The sequence below is a fragment of the Nipponia nippon genome, unplaced genomic scaffold, assembly GCF_047370975.1.
Source record: "Nipponia nippon isolate SJK-2023a ecotype South Korea unplaced genomic scaffold, ASM4737097v1 scaffold_4, whole genome shotgun sequence".
Lineage (NCBI taxonomy): Eukaryota > Metazoa > Chordata > Aves > Pelecaniformes > Threskiornithidae > Nipponia > Nipponia nippon.
The window spans coordinates 109,368,685-109,390,702 of NW_028262358.1; the positions used below are offsets into that span (position 1 = coordinate 109,368,685).

The 22,018-nt window shown below is 37.9% G+C and overlaps 1 protein-coding gene across 6 annotated transcripts in view; it reads right to left on the minus strand.

Annotated features, from left to right (window-relative positions):
- MBOAT2 (membrane bound glycerophospholipid O-acyltransferase 2) overlaps nucleotides 1-22,018 on the minus strand; it is a 178,686-nt gene that overhangs the window by 11,206 nt on the left and 145,462 nt on the right. For all 6 annotated transcript variants that reach the window (XM_087774219.1, XM_087774220.1, XM_087774217.1 and 3 more), the window contains 5 exons: nucleotides 16,348-16,402; nucleotides 15,324-15,507; nucleotides 8,846-9,038; nucleotides 5,139-5,242; nucleotides 4,728-4,792 (listed from right to left, as the gene is read on the minus strand). In XM_087774219.1, the coding sequence (XP_087630345.1) occupies nucleotides 4,728-4,792; nucleotides 5,139-5,242; nucleotides 8,846-9,038; nucleotides 15,324-15,507; nucleotides 16,348-16,402 (601 nt within the window). The remainder of the gene's footprint in view (nucleotides 1-4,727; nucleotides 4,793-5,138; nucleotides 5,243-8,845; nucleotides 9,039-15,323; nucleotides 15,508-16,347; nucleotides 16,403-22,018) is intronic.

Here is a 22,018-nt window from a genome sequence, read left to right on the forward strand (position 1 = left end):
AGCACCATGTCCAGCTGAGTCTTAAACGTGTTCAGCGTAGCGGAGTCGATCATTTCCCCGGGGAGATTATTCCAACGATTGACTGTTCTCATTGTGAAAAATTTACCTCTCGTGTCCAATCGGAATCTCCCTGGGAGTAACTTGTACCCGTTACCCCTTGTCGTCATTGTGTGACTCCTTGTAAAAAGGGAGTCTCCATCTTCTTTGTAGCTCCTCTTTAAATACTGGTACATGGTGATGAGATCACCTCTAAGCCTCCTTTTCTCAAGGCTGAACAAACCCAGCTCTCTCGGCCTATCCTCATACAGCAGGCTTCCCAGAGCCTTGATCATCTTGGTGGCTCTTCTCTGGACCCCCTCCAGCCTGTCCACATTTTTGTATAACGGAGACCAGAACTGTACACAGTATTCCACGTGTGGCCTGACAAGCACTGAGTAGAATGGTTTAATGACTTCTTTATCTCTGCTGGTGATGCCATTTTTGATGCAACCCAGCCTCCCGTTGGCCTTCTTGGCCGCAGCAGCACACTGTTCACTCATGTTGAGCTTCCTGTCCACCAGGACCCCCAGGTCCCATTCCATGGAGCTGCTCTCCAGCCAGGTGGATCCCAGTCTGAGCTGCACTCCTGGATTATGTTTTCCCAGGTGCAAGACCTTACACTTGTCCTTGTTAAACTTCATAAGGTTCTCGTTAGCCCACTCTTCCAGCCTATCCAGATCTTCTGCAGGGTGGCTCTCCCTTCCAGAGCGTCTACTTCCCCACTCAGTTTGGTGTCATCTGCGAACTTCATCAGGCTACACTTGATCCCGTTATCCAGATCACTTGCGAAGATACTGAATAGCGTTGGGCCCAATATTGATCCCTGGGGGACCCCACATGTGACGGGTTGCCAGTTTGAAAAAGAGCCATTTACTACCACCCTTTGGGTGCGGCCTGTCAGCCAATTCCTCACCCACCGCACAGACCACTTGTCCAGGCTATAACGCATCAGTTTCTCCAGAAGGAGGCCGTGGGGAACCGTATCGAAGGCCTTGGAGAAGTCCAAGTAGACAACGTCGACTGCTCGCCCCATGTCAACCGAGCGGGTCACTTTATCATAGAAGGCCACCAGATTTGTCAGGCACGATCTGCCTTTTGTGAAGCCGTGTTGGCTTTTCCCAGTCACGTGCTTCATTTGACTCGTGATGGCCCCCAGGAGGATCCGTTCCATGGCTTTCCCAGGGATTGAAGTAAGACTGATGGGCCTATAATTACCTGGATCCTCCCTTGAGCCCTTCTCGTAGACAGGGATAACATTTGCCTTCTTCCAGTCCTCTGGGACATCCCCCAATTACCACGACTTCTCAAAGATTAGAGAGAGTGGCCCCGCAATGACATCAGCCAACTCTCTCAACACCCTCGGGTGGATGGCATCAGGGCCCATTGATTTGTAGGGGTCAAGCTCCTGTAATAATTCACATACTAACTCCTTCTTCACTGATGGTGGGTCTATGTTTGGATCCTCCTGGATTTTCATTCCCAACGCCTGGGATCCAACAGTGTTGGTAAACACAGAGGTGAAGAAGGTGTTGAGAACCTCTGCCTTTTCAGCATTGTTGGTGACTGATTCACCTCTACTGTTCAACAGTGGGCCTATGTTTTCCTTCTGTTTCCGCTTGCAACTTACACACCTGAAGAACCCTTTCTTGTTATTTTTGACATCTGTGGCCAGTTCCAATTCAAGTTGAGCTTTTGCCTTTCTAACTGCATCTCTGCACACTCTGGCAATGCCCTTGTAGTTCTCAGTGGACAATCTCCCACTTCTCCATCTCTAGTACGCATCCCTTGGTTTTAAGCAGACCCAGGAGCTTGTGGTTGAACCAAGGGGGCCTCTTGCTCCGCTTACTTCCTTTTCTTTTATAGGGGATAAACTGGTTTTGTGCTTCCAAGAGAGCATTCTTGGTAAGATATATACTAGAAAAAAAAAAGTCATCAGGCTTCAATTTCAGAGGTAAAAGTAAGCTTAAAAAAAACTCTCCATAGATTTGTCAATAATAAATCATGTTGAAATGCTTCACTTGACTCTCCTAAGAGCAAACCAAGGAAATACGGTCATCACAACAGGCTGAGAAAAATCTATTCAAATACGGGTGGCTCGAGTTATCTACGATTTTCTCTAGAGGTGGGAAGATGCGTGAACTGTTCAGCAAGATACTCCCCTTCGTCTGGTTCTGTGCTTCCATCACCGGCTGGGGTGACAGACTGAGAAGTATATTTTTCTACGTTGCCTTCCCTTCCTTTTTTTTTTTTTTTTTGGGGGGGGAGACGGGGAATGAGAGAGATTGGCGTTGTTTTCTTAACAGATAAAGTAATAAAATCCAAAATGATCTTGACAGACTTGAATGATGCTCTGAAATCAACAAGATGAAGCGCAAAGTCTAGAACATCTAAGAAAAGTGGAAGATACAAAACAATACCCGTCCATTTAACGTTACTGAAGAAGTGTAGTTGAGCACGAATATGAATCAACAGTATGAAACACTGAGGATCAGCTGAGCATGAATCAACGCTAGACTGCTGCTGCAAAAAAAGACAGATGTAATACTGTGATGTATTAGCAAGAGTTATATAAAGAAAAGAAAAGTAATTAATCCACTCAAAGCATTCAACTCTGCCTGTAACAAGCCAGGGAAAGACCTCAGAGGTCTTAGCAGAACTACTGCATCCACAGTAAGACAACGGGAAGTTTGGAAAGAAGCCAGAAGAGAGCAACAAGAACCACAGAGGTTTTGCAAACATGACCAAAGACAAAAGGAATTAGATGGTTTTTTTGAAAAAAAAAAGTGAATAGGCTGAGGGGGAATATAACAGCTTCCCCAGTCAGGAAACATTATCATGATATATATTTTGTTATCATGATATATATTTTGTTGATATATGCTACTATGTAAACATCTATTTTAACTTGCATGCTTGTAACAATAATACCTTTGAACTGCTGTATTTTGTGATCTACATTAAATGTTTATTAAACTTCTTTATGATGATCTGTAGACAGTTAACTCTTTGTAAAGGGTTTGTTTTTACACACAATCAGGGTTTAAGTTCTGTTCCTCTTTCAAGAGTATCAGAAAAGAACAGAACGAATGCTGACCTCTGATATTTCTGTATTCCATGTGAGACAAATGCCTAAGAGTTTAGATACTTCCTTAAAGGGTAAACAGGTGAGGTATGAAAAGTGGATGTTTAAAGTAATACATGAGCTTGCCCTCTATTCAAACATCGCAACTTAACAAATTATTGGTAATATAATATATACTCTGGGCCAATATTTATGCCTCATATATAATCGTTAAAACAATCTCTTACTTGCAACAATTCTGTAAGAACACATTCACCCTTCTCCTTTTCACTGTGGCAGAATCCATGTATTTAGACTACCCTCAGATTCTTCTACAATTGCTCTTAAACACTTAAGAGCAATTAATTGTTCTTAAGTTTAATTTAATTGTTCTTAAAAATATTTATTAAAGGAGATGCTTTAATTTTTCTTCACATCTTCTTTTAATGTCACCCTGAACAACTGATTTGCATTTCTTTTTTCTTTCAATTCCTAACAGAAATGCTACTCATCTCCACTAAAAGTAGTTTTAGTTTAACATCGTTCAATTTAGGAGCTTTGAAAGTTTGTCGGAACACAACCTTCTCCTATTGAGTTTTAATACTGATAAACTTCTGTTCTCTAACTAAATTAAAACGCATTTTAAAATAGCTTATTTGCTTTATTAAATGATACATTTCAATACCTGCAAGCACGCAATTCTTCCTTACTGACTATCCTAGCAATAGATTCTATTGCCTATTGAACCAACTAGAATAATCACACAAATTTCAATTTCTGTTTTCAATTGGGTTAGAAAAATATTTAGGGAAGAAATTGAACACACTATGAAGAAACTTGATGGAAGCATCATCCTGTTGCCAGCCATCCTAGAATAAGGGATAAGAGAAGCCTAGAATAAGAGAGTAAGTCCTCTGAGTGATCCCAAGATGGGGGTCTCAGTTAAACTCACACCTATTCATAAAAGATCATCTGTACAGAGACTGGGAGAAGGGAAACGACATCCCTTTATTACTCAAGAACACTCTTTTGCTTTCTAGTTACGACAAAGTAGTTAGTAAAATGAGAGTGATTTAGTTCACTGGGCACTATAGCCGTTTCCCAGACAAGAAAAAAAGCGCATCAAGGGATACTCGTGTGGAATTTTTTTTTCCTAGCACATTGTAGGGTCTGATATTTGCAAGTACTCATTACAGAAGGAGCGCAGAAAGTTCTCTCACAGAACGTATGGAAGTTCCTGTATCACTGTGTGGCTAAAAAAAAAAAAAAAGGCAGCGTTTCCACAGGCTAGCAGCCACAGACGCGCATTCTGCCTACTGCTCTCAGCAACATGCAGTGCTTTGAATGCCAAGAGGGGAAAAAAGAGACACCTCCACAGATGAATACTTTTAGGTTCCCTATAACCAGTGAAGAAAAACAGTTTCTACCATTACCCGATAATTTACACTAAGAGAGACGTGCTAAATTCAGAGGCTTTAATTCAAGTATTACGAGAAGAATGTCCCGTGCAGTTGCTAAACAACCGTAGTGTTTTGTGGGGTATAGCTTTAAATGTTAAATTGTCATCAAGGACATATTTATCTAAGAAATTTCAGTGGAGAAAAGCTTTCCTTTAAGAAATAAATACCTTTTAAGCCAAAGAGCTGTTTGGATATTCCAGTTATCAAGAAACATCTTGAAACTTGTGGAAAACTGTAAAGTAAAAACAAACTAATTATTTCCATAATTGTAAAATGTTACAAAATATTTCAGAATTCTGACATATAAATTATGAAGAAAACCCCCTACTTTGTGATGAGTTGAATAAGGTATTTACTCAACTACTTATAACCACAAAGTATTTTGGAAGTCAACTGACAAGTAGAATATATTCAAAACACACTCTATTTTCCATCCTTTCCTAAGGGTGTGAACACATCATTTCTGACTTAGAACATATTCACTGTCTTGAGGAACAAAATGCGTAGGAAAAGTTATTGAAATTACAAGCAAATACCTACACGAGCATATATTTTATTTGAAAGAGCCATGAACAAACCTCTATTTGCTGGATTCTCAGATTTGATATTAGATCCCAACGTGTAACTCCATTTTTATCATAGCCTCTAAAACCAAACCCTGCTGCATTATTAATTGCATCTGCTGCAATGAAACAAAAAGAAACAAGTGAATTATAAACTGCCTGTATTAAAATTGTGCATCACGCAACGTGAGTTTTTTCAAAGTATTTATCACATTTTAAAGGCTACATATTTATTTTTTTTAAATACTGAGGATCACTGCAATAGACACTTGAACAAACAGAACATAAACCAAGCGACACACTGGCTTTCATTTAAAAAACTGGTACAAAAGCAAAAAAATGAAAGGTAGCACTATCGACTTCACAGTACAGATGTCCCCCCCTCTCTCATACCACCTACTTAGACTCGCTTGAGCAATCTGACAGAAAAACAAACTCAGTGAGATGCCTCAAGACTAGGAAACAGTGGCTGGTTGTAATGATTTGAGATAGCAGCTCAACACTCAGATGCATGTCTTTGGCCTTCATTATGCAGCGACAGTGATGTTTAAAGCATAAAGATATAATTGTACGATTCACTTCAAGCAGGTGCACATTTATAGCACACCACAGAGCAGTGCAAACCTAACGGAAGAAAACAGGAATTTACTAAGCAATGCAGAGTTGGTCAGATTTCCCCTAATGGCACAAGGCCACTGTTAACACCACTTCTGAGTGCAAAGTGTTTACAATGCATGGCGAAGGTCAAATAGTTCAAAGCAAACAATATTTTTCCCTAGGAGAAAAAGCTGCTACCGTCATCTGGCCTATGTAGGAAAATACAAGGGATCTCAGTCTGAATACCGCCCGTCACTTTCGGGCCTCACCTTTGCCTCAGCTTTGTTAGCTCAGACACTGACATTTCCTCAGCTGTACTTCTCAAATCAGGATGGCCACTTACAACAAAACGAGTTTTTTTCCAAATATTGCCTCTGTTGAGCCAGGTGCTTGGTTGCATGCACCCAGTCATGGTCCCACATCCATAAGGCACCCAACCACGTATCCACTTACATGGATAAATAAGTGACCGTGGGGAGAAGAACGCCAGCTCCTCTCCCAGTGCAGGGGAGGCCTGAGGAACTGGAAGCAAGGCAGGCAGAGGGCTCTGCAGAAGCAATACAGATCTAGTCCTCCCGTTACAGGACATGAGTCCTCTCTGTTAGCTCAGAATTCATCTAAAGCACTGTAATTAGATTGTCACCTTTTAAATTCATAGAATCATAAAGGTTGGAAAAGACCTTTAAGATCATCGAGTCCAACCGTCAACCTATCACTGCCAAGTCCACCACTAAACCATGTCCCTAAGCACCACATCTACCCTTCTTTTAAATACCTCCAGGGATGGAGGCTCAACCACTTCCCTGGGAAGCCTGTTCCAATGCCTGACTGCCCTTTCGGTGAAGAAGTTTTTCCTAATATCCAACCTAAACCTCCCCTGGCGCAGCTTGAGGCCGTTTCCTCTTGTCCTATCACTTGTTACTAGGGAGAAGAGACCGACCCCCACCTCGCTACAACCTCCTTTCAGGTAATTGTAGAGAGCAATAAGGTCTCCCCTCAGCCTCCTCTTCTCCAGACTAAACAACCCCAGTTCCCTCAGCCACTCCTCATAAGACTTGTTCTCTAGACCCTTCACCAACTTTGTTGCCCTCCTCTGGACACGCTCCAGCACCTCGATGTCCTTCTTGTAGTGAGGGGCCCAAAACTGAACACAGTACTCGAGGTGCGGCCTCACCAGTGCCGAGTACAGGGGCACTATCACCTCCCTGGTCCTGCTGGTCACACTATTCCTGATACAGGCCAGGATGCCATTGGCCCTCTTGGCCACCTGATTACAGCTAGCAAGGCAAGAGAAATTGCTCAGTTTGTATTACCATGTTAAAAAGTACCATGTTGTACTTTATACAATAGTGACATGTAAGAAATTTATATCTTTTGCATTTTCCTTTCTTGTTAACAACTTTTTCAAGGTATTAATCCAGTATTATTTGGAAAATAAAAGAAAGAATTGACTCAAACAGTTCTTTTCCTGAAGGTCAGTTTCTCCAGTTATCTACCAGTCTGGAAGAGGGCTTTGTGAAATTTAATATAGGGTAATTTATAATATTTTTATTTCCTCATCAATAACCATTTAAAAAAAAACATCTTTGAAAGCAACAAAATTGGCTGTTATACATCTGATATCACTGATGTCAACTTCAAACATTAGGCAATGATTTTATGCTCAATTAGAAACAGCTGAAGACATGGACTCCATAATCTCTTACTAGCTAAGGTAAGTACTCATTTTATTAACTAGCATTTTACTAAGTATTCATTTTAAGTAATTCATTTTATTAACAATTTTTTTTCCTTAAGTGCCATGTACAATGTAGCAATGTACAACTCAAAAGCATAACATCCAGTAAAACTGTTAAAAGCTCCCTCACATTCTACTCATACCATCAGAAGTTTAGATGAGGCAAAGTGGAAGGAAGAAGGTGAAAAAAAAGTTATTTAGCAAACTAAAAGTACAGAGTTGATACAGTTTACTTTCTTCAGTATTTTACCAAAGGAATGCTAGCTCTATACCGCTAGCAAGCGCATAAGGAGAAATCCATCCGAAGTATTACAGGGGGGAAAAAAAAACCAAACAAGTGAAGATTACTCATTTTTTCAGATGATTCCTACTCTTTACAGACGATGATACTGGTGCATAACAGCACAATATTCAAAATTATTTCATTCCACAACAAGCCCCAGAATTACTATATCCAGACAAGCTGAAAGCACTTCATTCATTGACCAGGAATGAAACCAGCAGCTGTAAATGAGTCATGCTGCTCTGCTACACTGAGGCTTTCTTTATTGCATTGTTTCCCACAGATTGTCTCTCAAAAGAATTACGAAAAAAAATATGTAAAACGGGAGAGGAGGAGGAAGCTGATGAAATCTGTTTTGTGAGCCACTTCCAAGATGTCAGCTTACATAAATAACACATTTTGCTGTTGTAGGTGTTGTTTTTTTTTCAAATAATGCAAAGGGAAAAGCAAAACGTTCTTTAAACTATATCATCTATTCAGTGCCTTAAATCAGCGACTATGGGTGCTATCCCATCAGTCAGTTAGAACTTTGAGTAAACAAAGACTAAAACTGAAGTGTCACCCACCAAATTCTGAAGATACTACTGAAAATCTGTTATTAACAACACTATGATATATCTGAATTTCAATATATTCATTTTTCCTTCATGCTTGAATAACATCAAGCAAATAACTGATAACTAACCACAGAAAGATGCTTAGAGTAACTTTTCAGGTATGCCAAAACCAAGGTATCAAAAAAAAAAAAAAAAATCAGGGATTGTACATCAGACTAGATTTACTACAATTTTTAAAACACCAAAAAGTAATTGCTCATTAAAACACTATCGCTCTCCAAAAAACCTTATGTTTCACTCAGATTTGTTCAGGAGACCACGATCTCATTTGCAACACTGTCACAAGACTGTGCGTTGGTAAGTTTTGTTTCTCAAAATGAGAGACACCATTCAATATACTCTGACAATACCTCATAATACTTAAATGTAATAATGTTTTCCTAAGGCCTCAAGAGGGCACTGTCAGTTTTTAATACATGCTTAGTGTGCAACATCTCACATGAAACTCAATACATACACTTTCTTTTATTTTAATATATGTACTTACCTAAAGTCCATGCAAAATAATACTTGGGTCTGGCAGCCATAAGGGACACGTATAGATAGAAAAACCTTACAGGCCATGATGCTGTAGCTCTGAAGTTATCATCAATGTTGTATTCCACAGGCAAAGTTTTTGTAATAGTCATGTGGAAGAGTAAGGACAGTCCACAGATTAAGAGTTTCTGTGCCACGGCTATCTGAAAAGTTTAAGATGGGAGACTTTGTAAGCATCATGTTTTGATAATCTTTAGAAACAAAGGCAAGTTGTAATCTTCCTTCCCTAAACAGATGTATATTTATGTCAATTTTTCAGTAATATCTATACTACCGACTTTAAAATAGTTGGTAACATTTTATAGAGGCTCAAGGAATATCGTTATCTTGATTAAGTTGTGAGCACCACTTCTGGCAAACACAGCAAATCCAATCTGACTACTGGCAGCCTCTAAAAACCCTTTCAATAACAGGAACATCTTTTGCATCTCCAGTTTTTTCTTACTTTATTGTCAAATTCCTGAAGCAAGTAAGTTGCTACGGCATCACAACACAAAGCATATAATCTAGGACAAGATGAGTACAATTATTGCAGAGATTCCAAAAAACAATGGCAAAGCTTCAGTTCATTTCAGTGATCTTTGGCATAATGCAGGTGTTCAATCGCTGCCCAACTCAATGTATCAATCATCTCTGTTAGATTATTACAACGTCTAAATTCTAAACCAACTAAAATACTGAAATAATTTATTAATTTACAGCCAAAATAGCTCAGTTCTATGTAGACGTGTTTCCCAACTAGAGTGGTCAAGCGATAAGGGCTCAAATAATATGCTCACAGACATGTAAAAATATGTTGTTCAGGAAGGACCCGGACTCAGATTTTCTCAAAATTCAGTTTTTCTATAGCCACCACAGTAAAGAGTATGCATTTTTAGGAGAATATTTCTAAGGTTCTATTATAAAACACAGAGCAATAATGCACGGCATTGACTGCTTTAAGTAGCTAGTCTGATCCACACACATCCCAAGGGCAGATACCACGTTCTGTGCAAGTTCCTGAAGTAACACACTAACCAAGCACCTACAAAAGACAAGTTTGAGAGCTAGTTCATTTAAATGTAATTTTCAAGTTTTGATTGTAAGTAATCTCGATATTTATATTTAAACATTACAATTCTACAAACACTAAACTTGGCAAGAAATCAATCAATCTAACTAGTTTTCTTTGAAGCATCAGAACAAAAAGATAACCAAAATCCTTTTTCTGTCCATCCTGCTTCCAGTATTCCTGCCGAAACTTTTAAAGACAACGTCCTGCTTCAATTAGAGTGCAGCTTCACATATCTACTTCCAAAACACAGAGTAATTCTGTTCCATGATACAGAACGGAGCATTAAGTGCCCAACTGAAAACACAGATTTCTGCAAGACACACAGTATCAAAGATTCACCCAGTCACACAGATGTAAGAGGTGGTACAACCTGATAAAAAGTTAGTCTTGGAAAAGCTGTAAAATGGCGAGAGTAACTTCAGATATTGCATATATTTCATGTGGCTTATCTCAGAAAATATTTCAGAGAGGGTCAGAAAACCCAGCTAATTAAACAAATCAGCTGGATAATTCAGGAGGCAACTACTTATTAACAGCTAAAGCTGGTGTTTAATTATTTGTTTCTACTTGCTTTCTAATAAACTTCATTTTAACATTTTACTCTATTACAAGCATTCAACGTAAAGGGCATTAACTTTCTAAAAGTGTTCCTTTGTTTTTCTAGCAACTATTAATCCATCTCTCTCTTTGCCAGAGCAGAGGGAAAGTTCAGTTGGTTTAACTCCTTCAGGAATTTAAATAGAAATGAATGTTCAGAAAATCAGTTATTTTTAACACTAATGAATCTTTAATTTTGGTACACAATATCTGACACATGCAAAAGTTAGGTATTTGTAAGTAAGACATCTCCCCAAAGTTCTGAAGAAAGTTGCAAGGACTTAACTTCAAAGTCTAAGCCATAATTTAAAGTCATGTTCAATTTAAGCATGAGAAAGCATTTATAGGCTTGTAACATTAGCAAGCAACTTAAAATATAAGAATAAACATATAAAATAGGTGTTTTCAATCTGAAGATCTCTACAAAGTCTCAAAATATGTTTTGGCAACTTATAAGTAATGTTATCTCTGTCTGAAGGCCTGCTTTTTGCCATTGCCACTATTTACCAGTTTTTCTGTTGGTGAATAGAAATCATTACTCTGCCTATTCAATCCAAAATACGCTTCGTACCTCTGTGACGGTTTTTAACCAAATCATGGAGGTGAAAGCCCTTCTTTTAAGGAAAAGCATCAGAGTTTCAACAAAATCTATCTTAAGAAAAAAAATGAATTCATTATTACTCATTATTTAGGGCTCTGCCATAAATTGTACTTTTAAAAAATAAACTCCGCAGTTTTCAATTTGTAGTTGTAGAAAAAAATATTGTAGGAGGAAGGTGGTTTAGGTTTTTTTGTTAAGTATCTAAATGATGTTTTTCTACAATTTTTTTAGCAGCAACATTTAGGTGTGGGGACAAGCATAACTACATCCAGAAACAGCATGACTTTTTTTTTTTTTCTTTTTAAATTATACTACTTCACTCAATAACTATAAATCCCAGAACCCCAATCAAACATGCTGATACCAGCTCCAGGGATCAGTATCAGGTACATTAGTGTCCTTAGCAAACAAGGATGGAGATAATCTCCCGCCTCTACAGAGACTGGGAGCTGCAGTTTCAAGATTGGTTTAAGCAGATTTTCTGAAGGACAAGCCAAACACAGGCTGCAACGCAAAGAAGCAGTCCTGCCCTGTCTCCTCACCTTGGCTGCAAGTTTTTGCTCTTTTCCTGCTAGTGAGTCAGATTAGAAAAGCAAATCAAGTGTAAATTTAGCCTTTGAGGGTTTTGCCTTCTTTTTTTTTTTAAATGATAAATTCATTTTAGACTGGATCAAATTATCTGATTCAGACCACGACGCAGTGCAATGCATGTTAGCACTGCTACAATAAGCAAAGGACCCAGAATGCACAGCCAGGAGCTACCGTATTCAGGAAGAGTTTATACTTGGGTTGACCTAAATAGATTATTAAACTACAGCCTGAGGCTTGTTTATAGCACTCCAGATTCAAATACATTTACACAGAAACAGAAGTCCTTACCTGACACCAAAATAATCTATAGTTCAATTACCTATAGAAATGCATTTGGTAAAATGTTAATTCACTTCCTATTGCTTAATTAACTAGGTTATTGATACAAGCTTCTCTGCCAAGGCATAAGTGGGTAATCACTAGATTATCACTAGGTAATCACTAGATTATCACTAGTAATTCACAGGAGGGTTGGTCAGTTTTTACAAGGATGAAGTACCTAATTTAAAGAAGTTTGAAGTGTAATTTCATTCACTCTTTGAAGTTTTCAACATATCAAGTTGAAAAATAACACCTGGTTATTGTGGAATAACTCAGAAACTGCACTTCCCCAAAATAACTGTTCTGTTAAGGAATTAAAAGAACTTAAGCTGCAAGATAACTGATCTCACATGAAGTAGGACATAAAATTTATTTTACAACAAAAAGGTAGAAAGGCTTAGCTCATTTAGCTTTGATGAACAAAACCTGAGAATACCTCTATAAAAATATCAAATATGGCCAACACTGGGAAGGTAAAAAGGTGCTTAAGCTAAAAGACAGTGCCAGGACAAAACCAAATGTGCATTCATTAGACGGGAATATAATTAGGTTGAAAGCTAGATTCCTAGTCAGAGAAAGGAGTTCAGGAACAGCTTTATAATTGAAGCAATAAAGGTACAACACTCACTGAGCTCAGGAATTTTAGAAATATATTGTCGTATAAATATGTATAATATATATAAATATATACCAAAAAGTAGAAAAGGATCTTTTAACCTTTTATTTGAATGAATCTGTTATTCCTCTCAGTTGATAAATGATCAATAAGGAGCTCAGTATAATATTGAACTGTGTTAAAGTGTATTATTTTGAGGAGGTTAGCACCTCAGGTAAAAATTACAGGTAATTAAGTAAGAACTTTATAACCTGTAGGAAGAGTCTGCATAATAAGCAAGAAAGCAGATATCTGCTGACAGGAATCTTGTATTTTAAGGGTAGCCATAATAAAAAGAAACTTACAAAGACAGATATTAATTTCTGAGAGTTGACACCACTTTGAGCACCAACAATTGATAGCTTGCAAAAAGGCACAATAGGAGGGATATAAGAAATAAGTTTTAATATGTTGACTTGATTAACTTAACATGCAATGAACACAGCAAAAATACTAAGCCAAGTTAACATCATGCAGTCAACACACAGTATAGAGGAGGAGGCTGGCATGAACTACTTTGGGTATGTAATTATATTTAACAAGAAATGAAACTTATTGTAACTCAGCTGAAGGATTTTTTTTTTCCATTTATACATTAACATTTGCTGATCCCCATTACACTTCATTTTTTGAGTTACCTAACAATTTATTCTTCTTGAAATAATAACATAAGAATCAAGGAACAGTATTAATATGAAGTTAATGGTATTTAAACATTCTTCTACAACAAGACAATGGATATTTTAATTGATGCAGCAAATGCAGTAAAATTATATCATCCATATTTCTCCAAAAGCACACAATACTCGCTGGTGTTATAAAACGCAGCCAGATTTCTCTAACACCAGTTGGGAGATGAAGTATCAACAACATAGACAGCTTCTCTTTATTTTTATGTCAAAGCTAATGCAGCATAAACCACCAAAAGTTTCAAGCATCTTACGAGCAATTCATTTTAAGGAAAACTGCTTACCTGAAAGAAGAATCCATCATAGGTTTACATTTATTCCTATTGACTTTGTTCAGACTGCTAGCAAGATGATGTGGTAAAAAGCTAGGAAGTCCTGCCAGGCCATCAGTAGATGCATGTCCAGAAGTACTGATACTGGCAGATTTGGTTAGTTCCATCTATTTGCAATAATTTTACTACACTACTTTTCTGCAGAAATAGGATTTTTAGGACATCAGATGTGATGCCTGTGCTGAGCCAAGATGATGTTTAAAAACAAAAGCAGTGTCTGCCACTTTGTCAATACAAGACATCAGTGCAGACTACAGACTATGAGGTGTTAATCCGTGCAAGGAAGGCTCTTGTGGCTTCTTCCCTTCCTGAGTACTTGCTCCACAGCATACTTCTACGAGCTTAGGTACTTTGTCAACATGTGGAGACTTTTAAAATGTTATCATCCTCCAGCCAGTAGTTTACATTCCTGTGGTGCAAGTTACTACAACCACACAAGACAGGTAGAATGGAATGTGCAGAGTCCTCATCCGCATTCAGAGGATGGAAGTAGCTGGAGATGGCACAGCCGATTGGGAAGCACTCCCTATTAGCCCAGCTGTGGGGATGGTAACCTCCAGATGGCAGGACATGACAAGCAGCTACGTGTGGGAATGCCTTCATCTGCTCCAGCAATAGTTGGTGGTCCACAAGATAAGCAGAAAACAAGTAATTGGCAATGGAATTAGCGAAAGCCATTTATCTGAAGTGTCCCAGTCGACTCCATGATAATTTTGCTTTTTATGTGTGGTAATAATTATCTTAGGCACACACAAATTTATAAGTCTGATACACTCCTATTTAAGAGAATATGAAAGAATTGAAAAGATAATATTCAGCACCCTGAGCGTTAAGCTAATTGGATTAAATTTAAAAAGTAACAAAGCTTTGGGAGCTTTTGATTTTAATTCAGGCCATACAATATCTCTTGTAAGGTATGATCAACAGGACTTTCTTCTCTATGTATTTGGTCTCTTTTCCAATAACGGAACAAAGAGGGAAAAAAAGAAATAATGTTATATGGATTACTAGCCATAGTGTTATGGCTAGTACATCTCTTACTACACCGTCAGATCAAAATCCACCTTTAATACCTCTCTACATGAATGAAAGCAAGAAAAATGAAAACTATTTCTATGAGCATTTTTCAACTTGTTACATATGAACGTTTCCTACTTGCTGCAAGAAGACATTAAAAAACAGTAGAATTGGAGAACTTTCATGAAACCTTGCTGGAACTTTTAAGTCTCATTAGCTTTCAAATGACAAACCGTGCACTTCGTCCTTACCAGGACTTTTTTTATGCACAGCATATACTTTGAAGGAATTATGCATGAACTGTTTTAATTTAAAGATGTCTTTTTACCATATAAGCTTGTAAGGAAGCTCCAATTTAATCTGCTTTTATTCACAAGATCCAGACTGGAAACCATGGAGAAAACCTGCCTTAAAAAAAATAAGTATTTAACTTTTTGAACAGGGAACTATACTGTTGATGAATGAACTCCAGATGCAGCTCAGAAGTTATGCCTGTAAATGAACAGTGCAAACCAAGCTTTTCATGCAATGATTACGTAAGCATCGGCACTGCAAGAGTCATACATCTTACATTTGGAGAAGGATCCGTTTGTTCATATTTTGTATCTTCCTTCCCATTTGCTTCAGACTGTTGCAGTTGGTATGATCTGCCTTCAATGAAAGTAATATAGTCTTTGTAAGAGCATAACGGGCCTGCCAGGATACCCATGAAATTACAGTTGTAACTTAAATACTCCAGTAGACTTGGCATGCGTCTGTAATTCAAAGACAAGCAACTCGTGAGATGGAATGTGTAGTTCTACAGAATTCCACAGTAGGAAAAGTTGTACTCCATGTTATTGCTTACTCTAACTGCAGTAAAAACCACATGTAGAAAAGCAGTTTGCGTGTCTTTTGTAATCACAGCTTAAAACATTCTACACATAGTATTTCTTTCCAATCCGTACTGAGCATTTTCAGACAGATCCCCTGAACTCTGGTGACTCCCTCCTTGCCCAGGAGAGGTGTTTGACTGAAGCTAAGCCTGGGGAAGGAGAAGGAAGGGTGTTTCCCTAAGTGTTTTTTCAACTGTTTGTCTTCTTTTTTTTCCCCTCAATAACTGAATCAGTAAACAAAGGTTTGTGTTAACTGGCAATAATTTCAATAATAATTTCAATTAAGGAAAATGCCTCAAGTGCCTGTTTTGCCCAGGACAGCATACTATTTCAAGTCTCCTGAATAAAGAAAGGAGAAAAGGTAAGTTAAGTACTTAAAACCAGAATTAAACAAGCATGTTCCTTCACCAGCTACTTTATACGTGTACTAAATGTTAACTAGTCTCCTGTCTGATACAGCATTAATTTGCATAGACTGCATAGAACTTAGAATGTTTTTCTTAAATAAGTTAAAACCTACTTCTAGTGATATTTTCCAGGAGAATAGATGTATGAATTAAGCTACAAATATAAAAAACACGGATCTGTTTTACAAGAGTTTGTAAACTCTCTATCTTGAGTGTGAACTGTAGCAATTCCACAGAGCATTAATAAAGCACACAAAACACCAGCTTCTGCCCACCCCCAAAACTAGACTCTCAGAGATGTATGAAAGCCTACCTTACAGCCAGACACCTCTGCGATGGAGTCAAATCTTCATTTTTCCGAAACATTCCTAGGGAAGAGGACAGAAAAAAGAAAATAAGGAAAAGCTAAACCCCCACAGATTAATTAGCAGTTTCTTTACTCAGTAGAGCAAGCCTCATGCTGCAATGTAATTTCTTAAGTTCTCAAGTAATTTCAGAGGTATTATGTCACATAACATTTTTGCTGGAGTTGGATTAAACAATTCTTACTGTTGGCAAAATTACAAACTCTTGTATCTTCAGTTATATCCAACAGTGCCTAAACCTGAAATCACATGGATTTCAGGAAAGCATTAAGAAGGCTAGTAATAAGTGTTGACAAATATAATTCCCCTACATTGGTTAACGTTTCAAAGTCTGCAGGTTTTAAAACCCTTTATTCCTAGTCCTGGGAACCGGACAAGCCCCAAACCCCTTTCAGCATTGCAGTAACCCTAGGACATTACACTAGTCATTGCACTTTTGAGGTATAGTATGAACACAGACCAAGAGAGATTTAAGCAATTCAAAACTTAAGGCAGACCTGAAGAGCACCTTCAGGCTGCAAGTGAAGATTGGAAACAAGGTCCAGTGAAGCAGGCACAATAGTAAAGGGTGCTAAAGTCTTCTTATAAGTCTTCACTAATGAGAAGCCCCAACTCCTGCTAGTAGAAGGGGGCAGGCCAAGTCTAAGTTCAGCAGCAAGACTGAACATGCCTTCTTGCCATACATGGCACTTTCTGAAATGCTGGTGGCCTACCACTGAAAAATAGGCTTCCAAATTTGTACTCCCATAAAAGAGAAAAGTAAAAAATATGACCTTCAACACTTTATTATAAAATACACTAATTCAGGGGCACAGAAGAAGCAGAACTCCTTCCTTCAGACAGCCCTGGTTTACCGCAGCCAGTACTGCTTGCCAAAATGACTGCTTCAGCTCCTTCTGCAGCCTCTCTACTGGTTCGGACATTAGCGCACGCATCCATTCCCTGCTATTCACATTTGCAAGTGTTCTTTGCCATCATAAGCACGAAAAAAAAAATATTTTTGTGAGCATAGCTTCCTAAAGGAAATTAAGTTTATGGAATCCCACTTGAATTACCTTCCTCCCTAACAGTGCCTGAATTCAACAGCCAATTTCTAACCAAGTTTCATGAAAGAGTAGAGGTAATACAGATATGAAATCCCAATGTGCTTTATGAAAACAGGTGAGTCTACAGAAGATCCTCCACTCACAGAAAGGTTGCCTTCAACTCCACCCCTTGATGCCAGTAAATCCACAGAGGGGAGGGGAGCCCTTATATTTGATCCAAGCATAAGGAAAGTTTTAACTGGAGCCAATTTTTTTCTAGATATCAAAATCAGCCAGGCTTAAGACAAAAAAAGATTGGGGGGCAAGGGGGAAGTCAAACCTTGCTTAATTCTATGACTCGTGGAAATACTTGTTATCTAAAGAGAAGATAACTCTGTTGTCTTCGTGACTCCAGGAACCATGACCTATACACACTTAGGACTTTAAAACTGCACTTTTAGTCTGCAACAAAGCTGAGAATACAGAGGGGTTAGCAACTTGCCATCTCCCCTCTTCCAATATGACTTGGAAAAATATACCTTCCTCGGTACTGATCCTTCAAGTGGAAAGTCACCCCCATTCATACCCACTCAAGACAACAAACTGAAGGACAAAGCATCACCCCTAACTTCATACAGGCGCTTTCTCTTCCCCATCGTTACGTTTTCACATCTTCTCCTTGGTGCTACAGCAAAGATTTCTACACTGATAACTGTATGGAATAAAAAAAATGTGGGAGAAGCATTTTGAAAGGTCCTTTAACCTTTAAGGCCACAAGATTACAGTTCTCAGGTAATGAATCTTTGAATTTAACACAAACTTAAACAGAAATTTAACACAAAGGCTCCTTTAGACAGATGTAGCTCACACGACATGACTAGTGTAGGGAAGTAGCCCGTACACAGCTTTCAGCCTCTCACAGCATATACAAAGCAAACTGACCGGAGCAGGAGTCTCCTTCCCTGTTATATTCCATAGGGGTATTTTACCCTTAAGTCAAAAAGAGGAAGCAATCACCAAGTGTGTCCAAATGAACCTGCATAAAGCCAGACTAACCACTAAATAAAGGTAATTAGTCAAATGAAAGATTTCATATCATTTATGTAGTATGAAACAGGAGGAAAGAAAAAAAAAACCTCAAACCTGAAATAGAAGAATCTAACCACTGAAATATGACCTACACTTTTGGAGGGGGGAGGAACAAAGAATTGACATATTTAAAATGGGTTCAAGTTATATATAAACATACAAGAGAAGCCACTTAAGGCCTAAATAAACTGGTGAGCAATACACTTGCTGTCTCAAACATACAAGTGAACCTCCATTAATTTTTAATTTCCCTATCTCACTAAGATTTCCCTCCAGCCAGCAGCTTCTTTGAGGTCAGTTCAGTGGCTTTCCCTGTATTTTTTTTTTTTTTTTAAGTGTCTTCTCAAGTGCCTTGAAGGCCCATTTATCATCTTTGCATAGCATGCAAGAACAAGGAAACCATTGATCTCTGCCGCTGTCATATACTCTTGAAGGCTTTCAGGAAGCTACTGTTAACATTTAATTCATAGAAAAAACATATGGAAAAGGTGCTCTTATATTGATGCTTATCTAATATGAGAGGAATTAATATATATACATTCAATATTTCCCTGTCAGCGTATTTGCCCATGGGAACAGAGGCCTCATAAATCATAGCTGTTCCCTACTTACTACACATTGGAGATGAAGGAACCCCACCTTCAGCAGCACACCGCTGCTAGGGAACTCATGAAGTTTAGTAACCTTTCTCTGGGGATTATGAGAATTGTTTTCTCCTGTCTAAAACAGGAGTCTACTGCAATAGCTGCAGCTTTTAGTTGCTACCAAATCACACAGTGGGGATTAGAGAAAACGGGTTTTATCGAACATCTGTTAGAGAGGTGAAATCATTTGGTCATTCAGCAACTATAACTCAGTTTTCTCATCTGTAAAGTAGGAAATATTCCTACGTTCCTTCCTTGGTAAAAGAATTCTGTAAATAATCAGCAAAAAAAATTATCCCTAGTGGTCTAGATCATGAGGAAGTTGCATCTTTTTATTCCTCCTCAGGAGACCACATCCTAATGGTAATAAAATCAACATCTTTAGGTACACACCAATATCCTGCCATATAGGATGTATTAAGGCATATTATGACTACTACCATGCTCTCACTGCGATAACGCAATGTTTACAATCATATCATAGCACCACCCCAGCTTTATGGTTAATCTGCTTGAATATATCCACCTTTGTATTTGCATGAAACCTGGCTAATCAGTAATCCATTAATAATAGTTAGATGTAAGATTATATTACATTACTAATACTTAAACATGGAGATCATATCGCAGGCTCTGCTGTAATTACAGTAAATTTTAATCTGAGGTTCTGAAAGGGATCCACCAGCTGAGCCCAAATGCATGCTGTTATTAAAGTATTTTAAGATCTGAATAAGACAGACAGACAAGAAGAGTTTTAGTTGTTACTAGCACATTGGCAGCAACAAAAGCAAACAGACACAGATACCAGCTGAGTAAAATTGCAAAGAAACCACAAAAAGCAAGAAAAATCATAAGTCTTGATATCCAGAGAGCCATGCAAGCAAACATAGGCCCAGAACAATATCTGAAGACTTAGAAGGGGAGAAATACAATATAATTCCTTTAAACGCTAATGACATGTACTGTAATCAAAGTGATTTGGTAATTGATACTGAAACAATAATGACCATGCTGTCACTAACACAAGACGGAGCACTTAAAAAAAAAATATAGATCGAGAGACAACTGGAGAGAGAGGATTAAAAGAAACTCCTGGACATAAGAAGAAAGCACCAAGTTACCAAAAAAACCAAACAAACCCAAAAAAAACCACCCACACACACCACCACACCATGGAAGTTTCACTGACACAATTAACAGACAAATTAGAAAACAACATTCTTGGTTAAACAGCTGCAACTTTTTTGCTCTAATACCAGCATTTATAAATTGGATCTGGGTCATGATGACCTATCAAAAATCCTTAAGAGCATTTAGTTCTGCATACCTAAGCGCACATTTCTCTGTCTCAGTTTTCTCTTGCTTATACTTTCACAAGAGCAACCATCCAAATACACTTTTAAAAAGAAATAATAATAATAATGGACCTATTTGAAATCAGAAAAGCACATTGATAGTTTGAGACCTTTATTTTCATAAAAACATTCTAAACTTACTGCTTCTCACTACAACAAAAAACCCCATTTTATCACAAAAGTAAGTTGGCCAAAACACAGCATGTTCCCTTTTACCTTTAGAAAGTTGTAGTGTCTTTCTGCTGAATATGGGAATTATTTGCCTTTGAGAAAAGTAAAAGGCAAAGAATCTAGTTAACTGAAAATAAAGAAGAAATGTTTGTATCAACTAAATCAAGAAACATTCTTCAATACTTCTGACACTATTGCATTGTTCAAGAACAGCTAACAAAACCATTGCTACTAACGTAATAGCAGGTATTGCAGTCTGGATGGGACTGCTCGTTAGCTGCAAACCAACAAGAAATTTACTTTCTAATTTAAAAAAAAAAAAAAAAATCAAGCCTTGTCTGAAGAACCTCTCAGGTGTATGGTGTAGTACCACACCTGATGAGGCAGGTAGCAACAGATAACTAAGACCACAGCAACTAATACAGCGTTTGCACATAAGTTTCTCCAACACCACCTTTGTTTCTTTTTCCTCATCTCCTTCCCATTTTCCATATGTTTCATCTATCCACTGAAATCTATCTCTTCTCAGGGGCCATACTGGACAGAGACTATACTTCCATTCTTTTGCAGGGGGCAATAGGCTCTAATAGCCTATTTGGAAATCCGACAACTTTGTAATAGTACAATAGCAATATGAGGAAAAACAGCATAAAATAATCCAGCCATTGTCCTAATAGCCTGCTGTTGGAGCAAAGTAAATGAGACCTAAAATACTGGTGTAACACTAGCCTTTAATTATATTTCGCCAATACATAATTCAAACTAAAAGCCAGAGGTAAAAAAAAAAATAAAATAATCCTTTGAGTTGCATATTCACTGCACTCTGTCTCGTTTTAGTTCTCACAGCAAATGCAGTGCCTTACCAGATTAGCATCAATGGCTACTCTATTGCTGTTAAAAATGGAGAGCGCCAGATACATAGGAGAAAATAATAATTAGGAAAAAAGCAAGCAGCATTCCAGGAAAAGCACATTTAAAAATCAGCAACTACAGAGCTGAAACCAAAGGCATAAGGGATGGGAGAAGGGTACACACAGGAACAAAGAGTTTATTTTTTTGTCATCAGAAAGCATGTGAGATAAGCCCCAGGAACCAAGAAGCAGCTGGCAGACGAGTGTTATGGTTCTGGTTTCTTACCTGTACCTAGCCACACATTTTTATGGACAAGTGCAACATAGTAATATGAAGAAATAATTTGGAAGAATTAGATTTCATGTTTAGTAGATGGGTATTACATTTAAAAAATGACTTTTTTTTTTTTCTTTACAGTTTTACGTATTATTTAGTTTAAATTAGAGAAAAAGAAACAAGAACAAGGTTGGAAGAAGCTGTGAG